At 27.9% G+C, this 15,451-nt stretch overlaps 1 protein-coding gene across 3 annotated transcripts in view; it reads right to left on the bottom strand.

Moving 5' to 3' along the window:
- Positions 1–15,451, bottom strand: part of LOC127282314 (programmed cell death 6-interacting protein) — a 177,553-nt gene that overhangs the window by 129,416 nt on the left and 32,686 nt on the right. For 2 of the 3 annotated variants that reach the window (XM_051306483.1, XM_051306484.1), the window contains exon 2: positions 2,569–2,684. The exons of the other annotated variant lie outside the window; for it this stretch is intronic. In XM_051306483.1, the coding sequence (XP_051162440.1) occupies positions 2,569–2,684 (116 nt within the window). The remainder of the gene's footprint in view (positions 1–2,568; positions 2,685–15,451) is intronic. 3 annotated transcript variants of the gene reach the window in all.

The raw sequence follows: 15,451 nt of genomic DNA, 5'->3' as shown, positions 1-15,451 counted from the left end.
GAGCAGTATTAAATGCGACTTATTTAAAATTTGATTGTGTAAAATATTACTGGTGGATTTATTTATTCAGTCAACGCGGTAAATTAAAATGTAAAAGAAACAAATTATTGTTAAAAAATCTCTAATCATTTATTGTCAAAATTGACATCATTTTAAAAGTTTTAAGTTCAAATTTTTCTCAATAATGTACAGAAAAAAAGATGCGGTAGTTTTTTACCTACTCCAGAACCTTATTAGTTCCGCAAATATGGGTAAACGGAAGAGGGGAGATGTTAACCCTGTTACCAAAGTCACATCTGAGGAAATTCGAAAATCATTCATCACTCTTGTTAAAGTATGCTCCGATAAGTTTCTCGACCTATTATTTAACTTTAATTTACTAATTTAATATTGAACTTGATGTAGTGTAAAAATCATTCCATAGTATAAAATTAATTTATAATGTATTTTAGCAAAACAGCGAACTCGAAATAGAAAGAAAGAAATAAACAAGAGAAAGACAGAAACCCTGCAACCATTTGTATGTGCCGTTGGGCAAGATTACGATGTAATCGAAGAATATTACACCGTTTTGGATAATCAGCTTTACAAGGTACTCAGCTGTATCGAGGTTTTTGATTTGACGTTCAAAATTTTTTTTTCATTAGATTGCGCATATCCAAAACAATCAACACGATTGTGGCAATTTTTGCAATTAGCTAGATTTGACATTGTTCTTCCAGAAACTGTAATAAAATCGGTAAAAGAATTGATGGGGCTTACCAAAAAGGAACTTCAATATAGAAAAATTTTGTAATCTGTTAAAAATTAAGGGGGGACTATTTATTAATGTTAAAAAAATTCTGCCCTGATTATAGTTCTGATTCTAGTGATTCCGATTTTTCCCTTTCAGAAAATGACCTTATATGGGACAATGAAAATTCAAATTCCACTGTTAGTCTCGAACAAGAAATTACAGAATCTACAAAATTCGTTAATGACAAAGCTGTAGAATATGCGGCACAACTTTATAGTTTTAATGATGTAAATAGGTCTCGAGTTAATACTATTATTACTTCAACATCTGAATTTTTCGAATCTTCATTGAATTCACTTACAAATGAAATTTGTAGCAAACTAGAAATCCAAACACCTCATTGGAAAAAAAAATTGCTCGACACGGTCTAGAAAAAATTGTTTTACCCCTTGACTTATTCTTTGACGATTACGAATCGAATAATCCTTTGGGAAGACATAAAGGTGTATCGAAATGTGGGGCGGTTTATGTTAGTTTGCCATGTCTGGATCCGAAATACCAATCAAAATTAGAGAATATTTTTCTATTTATATTATTTAACTCTTTGGACCGTTCGATTTTTAAAAATCAAATTATTTTTCAAAAAGTTATTGAAGAATTAACATTTTTGAGGGAAGAAGGAATCATTATAAACTTACATGAGGGGGAAATAAAAATATTTTTCGAATTAGCTTTGATAGTTAGTGATAACCTTGGACTTAATTCTATATTCGGATTTATTGAAAGCTTTACAGGAACGAAATTTTGTAGATTCTGTTTAACCAATTATAAAGATATTAATAAAGTATACTGTGAAAAAGATTGCATTCTTCGAAACATTAAAAATTATCTGTCATCTTTTGAATATGAAGATCAAATTAAATCCTCAGGCATTAAAGAATCAAGTGTTTTTAATCAAATTCCAGGATTTCATATCACTCAAAATCCAGCAGTAGACGTTATGCACGACTTTTTAGAGGGAATTTGTAGATATGATTTAGCCCTAATTTTAAACCATTTCATTTATAAACGTAAATATTTTTCTATTGAATTGCTGAACAATTTATTGCGTAGTTTTTATTATGTTTGAAAAAGAGAATACTTAAATTTCCTATCAGATTTATCAAATATTGCTACTAAATTTCTTTCCGTGTGGAACTATTGCGTGGTATTAATTTTGGATATCAGGTCCAAAGTTATATAAATGAATATTTGTTAATTTAACATATTGTATCACTTGAATGCATATCTAGTTTTTGTTAATCTACAGCTAACTTATAGGATATTTTAAGTAATCTGGTACAGCTAAATGATAAGGTCTACTTATGTCCTGACGCGGTAAAAGGGACCTTACGGTCCAAAAGCAAATTTTACATGACGGGCGGTCAACAAGAAGCAAGAAAATAGGGGTAGCCTGAATTATCTATGTTTAAATATTTATAGAAAAAGGAGTATTGAAAGGAGACAATTTTTTATTTTTGGAAATTAAACAGCAACTTAAAAACTAACAATTTTCATGTAAGAAAATTAAAATTAACAAAAGCTAACGTTATAGTAAGAGCATTCAAACATGATTCAGAAAATGCAATATACAAAAGATGCCTACGTTTGAATGTTAAAAATAAAAAATTAATTAAAAATAATTTCTAGTTTTTTGAAATAAAAGAGCAACTCAAATACAAACGATTGATATAAAAAAATTAAAATCAATTTTTTTTGTGAAAGGTCCCTCTTTTATCGCGTCAGGAAACATATGTACAATCAATATTATGTAGAAAAAAGTTTATGCATACTTAAACTTAATTTTCCGCCAAATATGGTTCGATCAAATGCATCTTTCCACTTGAAAGGTATCTTAAGTTCATGTGAAGGTATTTTTCGTTCTAATGCACACAGCTGATCATAGTAACTGAAAAAAGATAATTATTATTCAAAGTATGTAATTAATTTGTATGTTTCAAAAAATATTATTTCTATAAAAATCTATAACAGGGGACTTTATCAAAAATTAATATAAAAACACACTTCCAAATAGCATTTAATATTCCTACAATATTGCTGGAATATAGCAGCAAATCTTTAAATGTCCTGTTTGATACAATATTTCATGGCAATGTTGCTGCAATATTTCTTGGAAATATTTACAGGCTTCGCACTCATTAGTCAGTAAAAAAATAGTAGCAAAAAGTAGCCTGAAAAGTGAAAAAAGTAGCCTACGGAAAAAATTAAAAATATGTGTAGTTTATATATTAAATAGTATTTAATTTTAAAAAATTAAATTGTATTTAATTTAAAAAAATTAAATTTCAACACTTAATTTACATAATAATTTGCATAGTACATAGTTTTTAGGGTATTAAAATTAAAATTATACCATAAAAGTAAAGAATTTTCGAACATTTAAATGGCAATAGAGGTAATTACAATTTATTGGCTCAATCCATTATATTTTATATCATAAGTCGTTAAGGACTAATTTTTTTAAAAATAGATACTTTCCGAAATGATTCTGGATGATATTTAGAGAACGAAATAAAAATAATTCAGTTAAAATTTTTATTATTTATCTTGAAATATGAGTTTAAAATGGAGAAGATATGGAAAACTCACTTTTTCAGCAATTAGAAAGATTATTAAAAATATAGACAACTCTTTTAAAATGTACAATGTATTACTGACTCTTGTTCAGAATTAATTAATTTATTATCTTTTATTGATTACACAGCCTCAGAAAAAAAATTAATTTTGTCCGGCGAAATAGACTTGTCATTCTTACGTTTTATTGTTAGTTCTCAGAGATAATCGCAAAAATCTGATAAAAATCCTGAATTAGGGACAAAGATAATTTTTTGCCGAAACACTACGATATTGTATTTCCATGTACATTGTACTTTTTTCCACTGAATTCGAATTCAAAGTCAGAATTGAGAGATTAGCTTAAATTTTGGAAATAATGCCAAAAAACTGATTTTGAGTTTATTTGAATTTTTTGTTTATTGAGTTTTTTGCAATTATTATTTTTGTAAAACTGTGAAAAATAGCCGGTTATCTATGTATATTTCGGTGGTGGGGATAAATCACTCTATTTTCTTAGTTTCTAGTTTTTTATTTATCTAGTTTATTTTTATTTAGATATTTATTTTTTTCTAGTTTCTTTATTTTCTTCTAATTTCTAGAAAATTTTAAAATCTTTAAGTTTTTAATTAATATTTATTTAGGCATATTTGAAATTTAAAGAACTGATTAAATACCAATTTTTCACAGTTTTTCATAAATTTAAATGGGTTAAAGTAACCGCAAGATATTCAGCACTTTATAGATCCAATTTTTGTGTGCTATTTAAAATTACTTAAAACCATATACAGGTTTTGAACTCATTAGCCGGCAAAAAAGTAACAAAAAGTTGTCTAAGTAGTGGAAAAGTAGCTTTTAGTAGCCTAAGGTTGAAAAAGTAGCCAAAAAGTAGCAAATAGTAGCTTTTAGTCGAAGAGTGCGAAGCCTGATAATATTATAAAGGACTTTGATAGCCCGTCTAATAAATAAATAAATAATATTATATTTGACTAATTGAAATTTATCTTTTTTCACGAAAAAACGTTACGCCTTACGCGTATGACCTTTTTATAATAGGATTAACAAAATGAAAATATTTAAATAAAAAAACAGGATTAATCAAAATAATATTAATATTAAATTATTGATTTTAATTTTAATATCATTTTGTTATTGATTTTTAACCATTTTTAAAATTATAATAATTGTTAACGGTCAATATTTTTTACCAGAGGTACGTTTCCCATAGGTCTTAAGTGTGATCTTTCCGATTCCGGTGTCAAAAATCAATTTTGTTCAAGCCATAATTAAATATGGCGGTTTTTATTATCAAAAAACACAAAAAAATTCATTTTTTCAAGTTTGGCAATTTTTTTTACCCAGAAACAGTGTCATCTTTGCCTGAATTTAACAAATTGGGGGTTTTTGGGGTCGCTGATTACGAATCCGATGTTATTTTTAAAAAATTTTAAATGTCCGATTTAATATGGAGGACGACTTTTTAAAAATACAATGCAATTCGCTTGAAATATGTTACTCCAGGGTTTTCGGGGTCGCTGATTGCGAATCTGAACTTCGTTTTCGAACATTCAAAATGGCAGATGCAAAATGAAGGACATGTTTTTTTAATTTCATCAGATTACCATAAAACCTGTTACTCGGGTGTTTTCGCGGTCGTTGATTACGAATCTGAACTTCGTTTTAAAAAATTCAAAATGGCGGATCTAAAATGGCGGACGACTTTATGAAAATTCAATGCAATTCGCTTGAAATTAGTTACTCGGGGGTTTACAGGGTCGCTGATTACAAATCTGAATTTTGTTTTCAAAAATTTCAAATGGCGGCTCCAAAATGGCGGACATGTTTTTAAATTTCAGCAGATTTACATAAAAATTCTTACTTGGGAATTTTCGCGGTCGCTGTTTAGGAATCTGAGCTTTGTTTTTAAATATTCAAAATGGGGGATCCAAAATGTCAGACGACTTTTTGAAACTTCAATTCAATTCGCCTGAAATTACACTGAAAAAAAAATTTATTTGGATCAAATAAAAAGTATTTGATCCAAATACATCATTTACTTGTCTATTATCCAATAAATATGTATTTGAATTAAATACACATTTACTAAACCTAAGTAGGTATTTTATTTTATCGTAACAAATAAATAGTTATTTGAATCAAATACAAAGTAATACATAATTTATTTCCATAAAATGTAAGAATTTTTTGATTCAAATAAATAAAAATTTGAATTGAATAAATAACATATTTATTTACTAATTCTTCCATTTCTAAATGAAAATCTTACTCAAAAAAATAAATTAAAAAATATGTAATTTCTGCATACTATGATCGGATATTTTCATTTTTCAACTAATTCATACATAGAATTAATTATTAAACCAGGGACTGTCTCGGACACGAAATGTTGTTGAATTAAGTGATTATTTATTTTAACCAATTATTATTAACTATTATAATAAATTAACTGTATTCATACCGATTTATTTTTGTATTTAAAAAAAAATAACATTTTCTTCTATCAAGTAACATTAACTTAATAGAATAATTTCATTTTAAAATTTAAATGCAATTTATAAAATATAATTAATTATATGCTTTATGATTATTATCATGAATCATCCCAGGTGAATTTTCAAAAAAAGTGAAAATATATTTTTATTAAAAACGCGTTTTTCGTTGTTCTGAATCATTGTAAATATTAATTTTTTGTAGATGAAAAAATATTATTTAAATATTATTTATTTTCCTTTAATAAAATAGTGTATTAACATTAAATAACGCGTTATTTATATTAAATAATTTAGTTGACTTGAATCAGTTAAATAAAGTTATTGTATCAAATACTTTTTATTTGTTTCAATAAAACGAAATATTTGAGTGAAATAAATAAATAAATTGTTTCAAGTAAATCATTATTATCGTTTCATATGAATATTTATTCGATTGAAATATTTTTTTATTTGTCTTGATAAAATAGTGTATTAGTATTCAATAACGTATTATTTGTATTAAATAAATTCATTTATTCAATTCAATTAATTATTTAATTGAACCAAATACGATTTATGCGGTTCAAATAAATGCGATTCAAATAATTCAAGTTATTTGAATCAAATACATATTTTTTTAATCCAAATAAAAAGTATTTGAACCAATTAAATATTTTTCAAATAATTTGAAGTATTTGAATCAAATAAATTTTTTTTCAGTATAGTTACTATGAGGTTTCAGGGTCGCTGATTAAGAATCTGAACTTCGTTTTTAAAAATTCAAAATGGCGGCTTCAAAATGGAGGACAAGTTTTTTAAATTTCATCAGATTTACATAAAACTATTTACTGAAGAGTTTTCGCGGATGCTGTTTAGGGATCTGAACTTCGTTTTCAAAAATTCAAAATGGTGGATTAAAATGGCGGACGACTTTTTTAAAATTTAATGCAATTCGCTTGAAATTCGTTACTCGGGGATTTTTGCTGTTGCTGATTACGAATTTGAACTTCGTTTTCAAAAATTCAATATGGAAGATCCAAAATGTCAGACAAATTTTTTCAATTTTATCATATTCGTTTGAAACTGTAAAAAATGTAGCATTAATTTTGAAGAAAGTAGGGATGGTAATATTAAAGTAGGTAATGACATTACTGTAATATGAGCAAGTTCTGCATTTGTCTTCGACGGGCAGCGGCTAAAGTTAGTCGATTACTAAAATATAGTTTTCATTTTTATCATACTACTAAAAAAATTATTCTTGAAGTTGTCTACCTCTACGAAGTAAGAGTTAGATACGTGTAAAAAGGCGGCTAAAAGACAAAGAAAGCCTTTTCAAAAATTATGATTGTCACTTTGAATTTTTGAAAACGAAATTTAGATTCGTAATGAGCGACCTCGAAAACCTCCGAGTCAGGAGTTTCAAGCGAATTTCATTGAAATTTTTAAGTCATCCGCCATTTTCGATCCGCTATTTTGAATTTTTAAAAACAAAGTTCACATTCGTAAACAGCGACTCCGAAAACCCCCGAGTAACAAATTTCAAGCGAATTGCATTGTATTTTCAAAAAGTCGTCCGCCATTTTAGATCCGCCATTTTGAATTTTTTAAAACGAAGTTTAGATTCGTAATCAACGACCGCGAAAACCCCAATTTGCAAAATTCAGGCAAATTCAATGAGATTAGGGCAGTTGGGCACATATTGATCAAAACTTTCACATTTTACTTTAGATTTGACGCCATATTGGTCCTCCATCTTGAAATTTTTAATTTTACTTTACGATTCTCGAAAGTATACCATTTTTATGCACCTATAGTTGATATTATATAATATATTTAATCAGGGTGTCCAGCAAGAAATACAAAAAAAATTACCTGACTTTTCCCTGAACTTTTCTCACTTTTTCCTAATCATTTTCCAATTTTTATTTAATAAGTATTTAATATTAAAAAAATAAAAAGTATCAAATATTAAAGTATTTTTAAGATAATAAAAAAACATTTTATTTATAGGAATTATAAACTTTTTCTTGCACCAAAAAATTTAAAAAATTCATAAAAATGTTCATTTTTGGCAAATTTTTAAAAAAATTCTGACTTTTAATTAAATTCACTGACTAAAAAATTTTACTGACCGCTGGACACCCTGTTAATATATAAAACATTTATTTTTAATACATATATGAACATAAATTATTAATAATTTACATAAGTAAAAAATTATAACTTTGATAACTACAAATAAATAGAAACATTATTTGAAACATCTATATAATAATTCCAGAAATATATATTTCTTAAAAATATAATTAACAAATAATTTATTTAAATTCAAATTTTTACAGAATAAATTAACTTTTTTAAAAATATTAATATTAGTAATATTATATTAATTAGTAAATTATTACTTTATTGTTACTTATAAAATATTAGTTGAAAGATTAAATTAATGTTGAAAGTTTAAATTTTTTAAAGATAATAAATTTCTGATTACTTATGAGGTTTCTCACAAGCGCAAAAGAATTCTAGAAGTTAGTATATATAAGAGCACTTCGGAATACACTGAATATAGCGATTGTAATGTATTAGTGCGTGCGTGTTTATACTGTGTTAGTTTAAGTTAGTATTAGGGTATACATTTAAGCGAGCGAAGGTAAATGTATGTATGAAATAAGAATGTGACCAAAACTCCGAACGCAGCTGAATACAAGGCAGGTTGATACGTCAGTTACTTGGAGGAAAATATTTTTTGTTTTTTACTTCATAACTGATTACTGTTGTGATCCGGTACAGGCGTTACGGCTTCCTTATTTTACATAACTGATCTGTAGCGAATAAGTGTACGCGCATGTGTTTTTCCACTTCAGTTCTGTATTTATTAAAAGGAAATTTTATTTAACCTTTACGCTACGTGGCATTTCGTCCGAGCAGTACAGGAGAAGTACTGTAACCGCTACAATTAGAATTTTCTCTGTGTACGGTTCCGTACTCTTTGGTGTGCCGACATGATTACAGAATTAAAGGAAACATATATAGCCAACATGATTGGAGGTCACGGTTGAAGGTTATAGAAAAAATAAATCAATTTTTTTCGAAAAAATGCCAAAAAATGACCTTGTTTTCCCTTTAAGGGGAGGGATTCCTATTGCGAGAGTAAAAAAAATTGATTTTTTATTGCATTTTTTTAAAGCTATATATGTGTGGCATATGTGTGTAAAGCGATTTTTTGGTCCGAAGAATATTTTCATTTCTATAGCGTCTTGAACTCACCGACGTTCCCAAGCTGAGAACCGTTGAGGTCGTAAGTCGTCCGCCATATTTGGTCCGCTGTTTTGAATTTTGAAAATCAGATATCATATCCCAGTGAGAAATGAAAGGTCTACTAGACGTCTATCCGACGTCTAGGACGTTGAGGAGAGATCTACGTCTAGATTTGGTCTAAAATTTTTAGATATAGACGTCACAGTAAATATGATTTTAAGAGGTAAAAAATTGTTTAAATAACTACTTAGGGACACATTTTTCAGGAATAATAATGGAAAAATTTATAATAATAAAAAAAAAAAAAAGTGGCCAAATATTCAAGTTAAATTTTTTTAAATTTTGTTTGTTTTTTTAAAATACCTAGACTGATTTTTAATGCGATCTGGAACTCTAATTATAAAGTTTAGAAAAATTTTGTTGATAGAAAAAGTCTAGTTTTTCTTCAATATGTGAATAACTTTTGAACAAAGACAAAAATTTGTAAATTGTAAATTGATATTTAAAATAGAATAAATTATTATAAATAAACTTGGTTTTTTAATTTGGAACCCATTAAAAATTTTATATAATAAATAATATTATATAAAATTGTATTTATTTATTATTTTATTTATAGTTATCTTTGTTCTGAAAATGATAAAACAAAATAGAACTTTTTTTATTAATTATTATTTAAGGCAAAAGTTTCATCACTAAATATATGTCTTTTAAACCAAGTTGAAGTCCACAACGTTGATCAACAAAAAAAAATATTTTTGAGTAAAATTTAAAAACCTACAAATAATTCCAAAAACAATATAGAAAAACAAAAATTAAATTATAAGTTTAATTCTAAATTTTTCTAAGAAAAAATTTTTTTTCGTTGATCAACGTTGTGGACTTCAACTTGGTTCTTGCAAAATATTCTTACTATTTCCAGTATTGAATTAAATAAAAATTTTTTAATTATACCCAAAATAAAAAAATAAACTCTCGTTGATAATAAATTATATTTTGAATAAAAAGTTACGATTTTTTTCGATAATATTCGTACTGAGAAAAATGATCTATTAAACGTAACACTAATTGCCTTTTAAATTAAGATTTTTAATGGTTAGAAGAATTAAAATTTATTTTGCTATTTTTATTTATTTCTCACCCATTATGTGAGAAAATCATCAGTCCCCGTCGACCGTATCGCTCACAGCTGACACAGCTGACGCAAGCGCACTGACTTTAATGTCTTTAATATTACCAAAGCTACTGATGTCGAATTAACTGCCAAATGTTTTGATCATTACATTTTGATCATTTTAATAAGTTCTATTTATTCTACATTTTTTATATTAGAGGTAAGTGTTGTTTTCATATTAACGTTTTCCTTGAAATTTTATATAAGAAACCCTACAGTTTTGAGTAAAAATGTGTCCAATGATTTCGTATGAAATTTTGAGGTTAAAATCGTCTTTACTTTTCGTATTGTTATAAAAAATATGTGTTTAATATCACTATGTATAATGAAAATGTTGATTTTATTAAAATGAAAACTCGTGAGTTTGCTTTATATTTTATGTTTACAGTGTGAAATATCCCCTTTTTAGTTATACTGATTCGAGTTGATTTTTGCTCACGACCATGAAAGAAGATGAACAAGAAGAATTACCACCGGTGAGTGTAAAGAATTTTCATGATAGCGTTTGAATTAGAATAGTGTAAAAAAGTGCAGAAAATGAGGGTATAAATCCTTGATGGATATCAAATTTACAGGGTCATTCCATTATATTTCACCTTAAGTCATTGCGGTACAAGTTTTTTAAAAATTGGTACTTGCAGAAATTCGATTCTTTATGATATTCAGGAAACGAAATAAAAAGAATTAAGTTCAAATTTTTAATATTTATCTCAAAATATGAATTTAATAAATATAAAATAATAAATAAAATATGTTTCCAAAGTTGGTCCTCCAAATAACCTCATTTTGAGATTTTTATCAATTAATTACATAAAAGTGGAATTATCAAATAAAATTTAATCTCAAAGAATGTGAAGAATTTGTGATGAACTTTCAAATTTTCTTAGCACTTTTCATTATAATTGAATTTGAGATTAAATTTTAATTTAAAGTTTTTACAGTGTTAAAATCTAAAAAGTAAAGTATAAAATGTGTTTAAATGTGAAACTATTGGTGTGTTCATTATTTCCATATATAAATTAAAGATTTATTTACAGTGCAAAATTGGAAATTAGTAATCAATATATTTTAAGAAAATTTCAAATTTTTGACTTTTTTATTGATGAAAAAAAATCTGTATAGTGCCACACGTTGATTCATGCGTTGGTAATAATTTTTTCGTAATTATAAACGAACAATCACATTTTTCATTTTTTATTTGTACTGGAGCTAACAGTAGTCTCGAACTTTAAACTCGATTTTTCAAACCTCGTGTTTTGACACTTCTAGCTTTGAATCCTTATAACTTCGCGAATTTTTCTTCTAGAAGGCTCTAACAAGTAACACTACCCAAGTGCCAATCGCCGATTGACTTGAGTCTTTGCGCATTTTTTAGAGGAGCTAAAAATATTTGATACGTACATTTTTATATCGGCAATGAAGATGTTTTAAGGGTTGAAAACAGGGGTTGAAAAGTCATATTTTGAGTGTCAAAATATACATATCATGATCATTAAAGAAAGTTTAATTAAAATAATTATTTCATTATTTAAAAAATTTTTGACACTTCTTTCTTCATTTCCTAAAAATTACTGCTCGGTAGAAATTACCGTTATAAACCTTTTTGAATGGGGTGAGTGAAACCTTTAACCCTTTAAGAACCAAATATACAAAATTTTTGCATGATTTCACAACCAATTTTTCAAAGTGATTTGAATCGCTTGAAACTTATTACTCGGGGGTTTTCGGGGACGCTGATTACGAATTCGATGTCAGTTTTTCAAAATTCAAAATGGCGGATCCAATATGGCGGAAGACATTTTGAAAATCAACTGCAATTTGATTGAAACTTGTTACTCGGGGGTTTTCGGGGTCGCTGATTACGAATTCGATTAAAAATTGGAAAATTGAAAATGTCGGATTTAATATGGTGGGCGAAAAATTGGGAAAGGGGTGATTAAAATTTCGTAACGAAACTCATGTAGAATAGGTAAAAAGTAAAGTATCTTTGGATTTTGAAAAACTGACATCGAATTCGTAATCAGCGTCCCCGAAAACCCCCGAGTAACAAGTTTCAAGCGATTCAAATCACTTTGAAAAATTGATTGTGAAATCATGCAAAAATTTTGTATATTTGGTTCTTAAAGGGTTAAAGGTTTCACTCACCTCATTCAAAAAGGTTTATAACGGTAATTTCTACCGAGCAGTATCTTTTAGGAAATGAAGAAAGAAGTGTCAAAAATTTTTTAAATAATGAAATAATTATTTTAATTAAACTTTCTTTAATGATCATGATATGTATATTTTGCCACTCAAAATATGACTTTTCAACCCCTGTTTTCAACCCTTAAAACATCTTCATTGCCGATATAAAAATGTACGTATCAAATATTTTTAGCCCCTCTAAAAAATGCGCAAAGACTCAAGTCAATCGGCGATTGGCACTTGGGTAGTGTTACTTGTAAGAATTAATTTTGCGAAAGTTTAAAATTAACTATTTAATACCAAATAAAGTAAATTAAAAAAATTGCTTTAAAATTCAAAGAAAAAATATATTTAAAAATCGAAGTTCAAATGGTGCACTTTCATTTGTTCAATTTAATAATCACATCATTTTTTGTAGAGTAAAGTAAAAAATTTTAAGCGTCGATTAAGTATTAGTAATTATTAGTAATTCGAATTTTGAAGAAAGTTATTCTGATCAAGAGTACAATGGCACGAACTCAAAAAATAATACTTCTGAAACTACCAGATCCCCAATTCAACATGATTTACAATTAGAAAATTACGAAAGTCATAATCGTGCGTTCGATAATGAAGATGTTTCAAATGATAAAAATCAAAATGATTTGGTAGATAATAACGAGTTGTTCATTCAGGGTAATGATATAGAAGAGTTTGATAATGAAGAAATTGAAGAATCAGAAGGAAATCCATTCAGTAGTTCTAGTGAAGAAAGTTCTGATAGTGATACTGATAGCAGTAGTAGCAGTGACTTCGATGATCGTATTCTGCTCGACAATGAAGAAGAAAGAGAGCAATATGCGGCTGATACTCTACGAGAACGGGCCTGTTCTGGTGGTACACTTTCTATGAAAAAATTAGATGATCTACTACTTAGATTACATCCATTGTTTTCTCGACTTCCATTGAGCTATAAAACTTTACTGCGCACCCCTAAAAGAGTAGATATTCAAGATCTAGGAGAAGGATCACAAATGTGGTATAATGGAATTGAGAACAGCTTACAGAATATGTCGCTGCAAGATTATCTCGATATGCATGGTGAAATAATTATTGATGTTGGTATAGATGGATTGCCAATTTCGAAAAGTTCAAGATTAAAGTTTTGGCCAATCATGGGTCGTCTTGTACATGCAGAAAAATGTACTTTTGTAATTGCTGTGTTCTTTGGAACATCTGATCCCGATCCAGATAATTTTTTACCTGATTTTGTTAATCAGGTATTGCGACTTAAACGGCTAGGTTTTTGGTATAATAATACTTTTTACCCTTTTTTAATTAGACATTTTATCCTTGATGCACCTGCGCGTTCTCTAGTAAAATGCACCATAAATCATGGGGCATATGGAGCATGTGAAAAATGCACAGTTATTGGAAAAAATGTTTGTGATAGAATTGTTTATCTTGATTTGAATTCTCCCTTGAGAACAGATGAAACTTTTAAAAACAAGGATGATGAATATCACCATACTGGTCATTCTCTGTTAGAAATTGCAGAAATTGGAATGATTTCTCAATTTAGATTGGATCCATTTCACTTAGTTTGGCATGGTGCTTTAAAACGACTAATGACTGTCTGGGATACATGGCCTGGTGTATGGAAGTGAACAACGGATGATAGGGACAAAATGACTGATATTCTTGCGACAGTAAAAAAGACTTGCCCCCAGGATTTCAATCGCAAACCGCGCTCCATTAGAGAGTGGAATAAGTTTAAAGCTACTGAAGAGAGACGCCTGTGTCTTTATGATGGAATATTGGTTTTTAGAGATCAATTGACAGAAAACGTATATAAGAACTTCTTGCATTTTCACGCTGCTATCATCATACTTGCTTCTTCAGCGTATGTAAAGTCATTATGTGATTTTGCTAACATCTTCCTTAAAAACTTTATTAGTCATTCGATTAGTATTTATGGCAGGAAATTTGTTCTATACAATGTGCACTCCCTCAGTCATTTACCGAACGAATGCAAAGAACATGGAGAACTAGATTCATTTAGCGCCTTTGATTTCGAAAATCTTTTAAAATCTCTGAAAGAAACTCTCCGGTCAGGCAACAAACCATTGCAGCAAGTTGCATTACGATACTCAGAACGAATTCATTCTGCTCCTGTTCAGTTAATCACTAATGAAAAATTAGTACATTTGTCTCGACAGCATCATGATCCTGATGAAATTATACCTGGTTCGCACTTTAAACGTATAAATATTGGTGGTGTCGTGTTTCAATGTGGAGAAAAAGATTCATGCTTTAGTACCTTTAACGGAGACGTTGTCGTTCTTAAAAACATTGTAAGAATGGATAACAACATCTATTTGACAGGACAAAAATTTAACAGTCTTGATGATTTTTACACATATCCATTACCATCGTCATGGCTTGGAATTTACAACCTTGAAAATGTTAAATCCAAATGTTGGCTTATGAAAGACGGTTGCACATTTTTAATCGTACCGTTGCTCCACACGCTTCCTATGTTCTAGCCTTTTAAAATGTTCAGAATTTTATTTTTAAAAAAACATTTTATAGTAAAAAGGTAAATTTGATACAGTAGAACTTTGATTATCCGAACTAACTTAGACAGGACCTGGTTCGGATAATAGAAAATTAAGTGTTATATAAATAATGTATAAACATTGAACGATTGAATAACATATATATTTATTTAACATATTTCATTCAAAGAAACGTAAATATTGGTTATAATTATATAAAAAATTATATTCAGAATTTTTTAAGGTTTTTTTTACAGAAATCTACATATTTTACTTTCCATATATTTTTTAAAATATGAAACATGAACAAAATTAAAAAATGTATTTTAAACAATGGAACGAAAAAAGTTCGGATAATCGAGGTTCCACTGTATTTACAAATAAAAAACTGCACTAAAAACAAAATGCTTAATATTCTTTAAATTAAGTTTATTTTAATTTCTTAAGCTTGCAATAT

Source organism: Leptopilina boulardi, unplaced genomic scaffold (genome assembly GCF_019393585.1).
Source record: "Leptopilina boulardi isolate dan_hultmark-lab unplaced genomic scaffold, ZJU_Lbou_2.1 LbouV2_297, whole genome shotgun sequence".
Taxonomy (NCBI): Eukaryota; Metazoa; Arthropoda; class Insecta; order Hymenoptera; family Figitidae; genus Leptopilina; species Leptopilina boulardi.
This window is presented reverse-complemented; position numbering and strand designations above follow the sequence as displayed.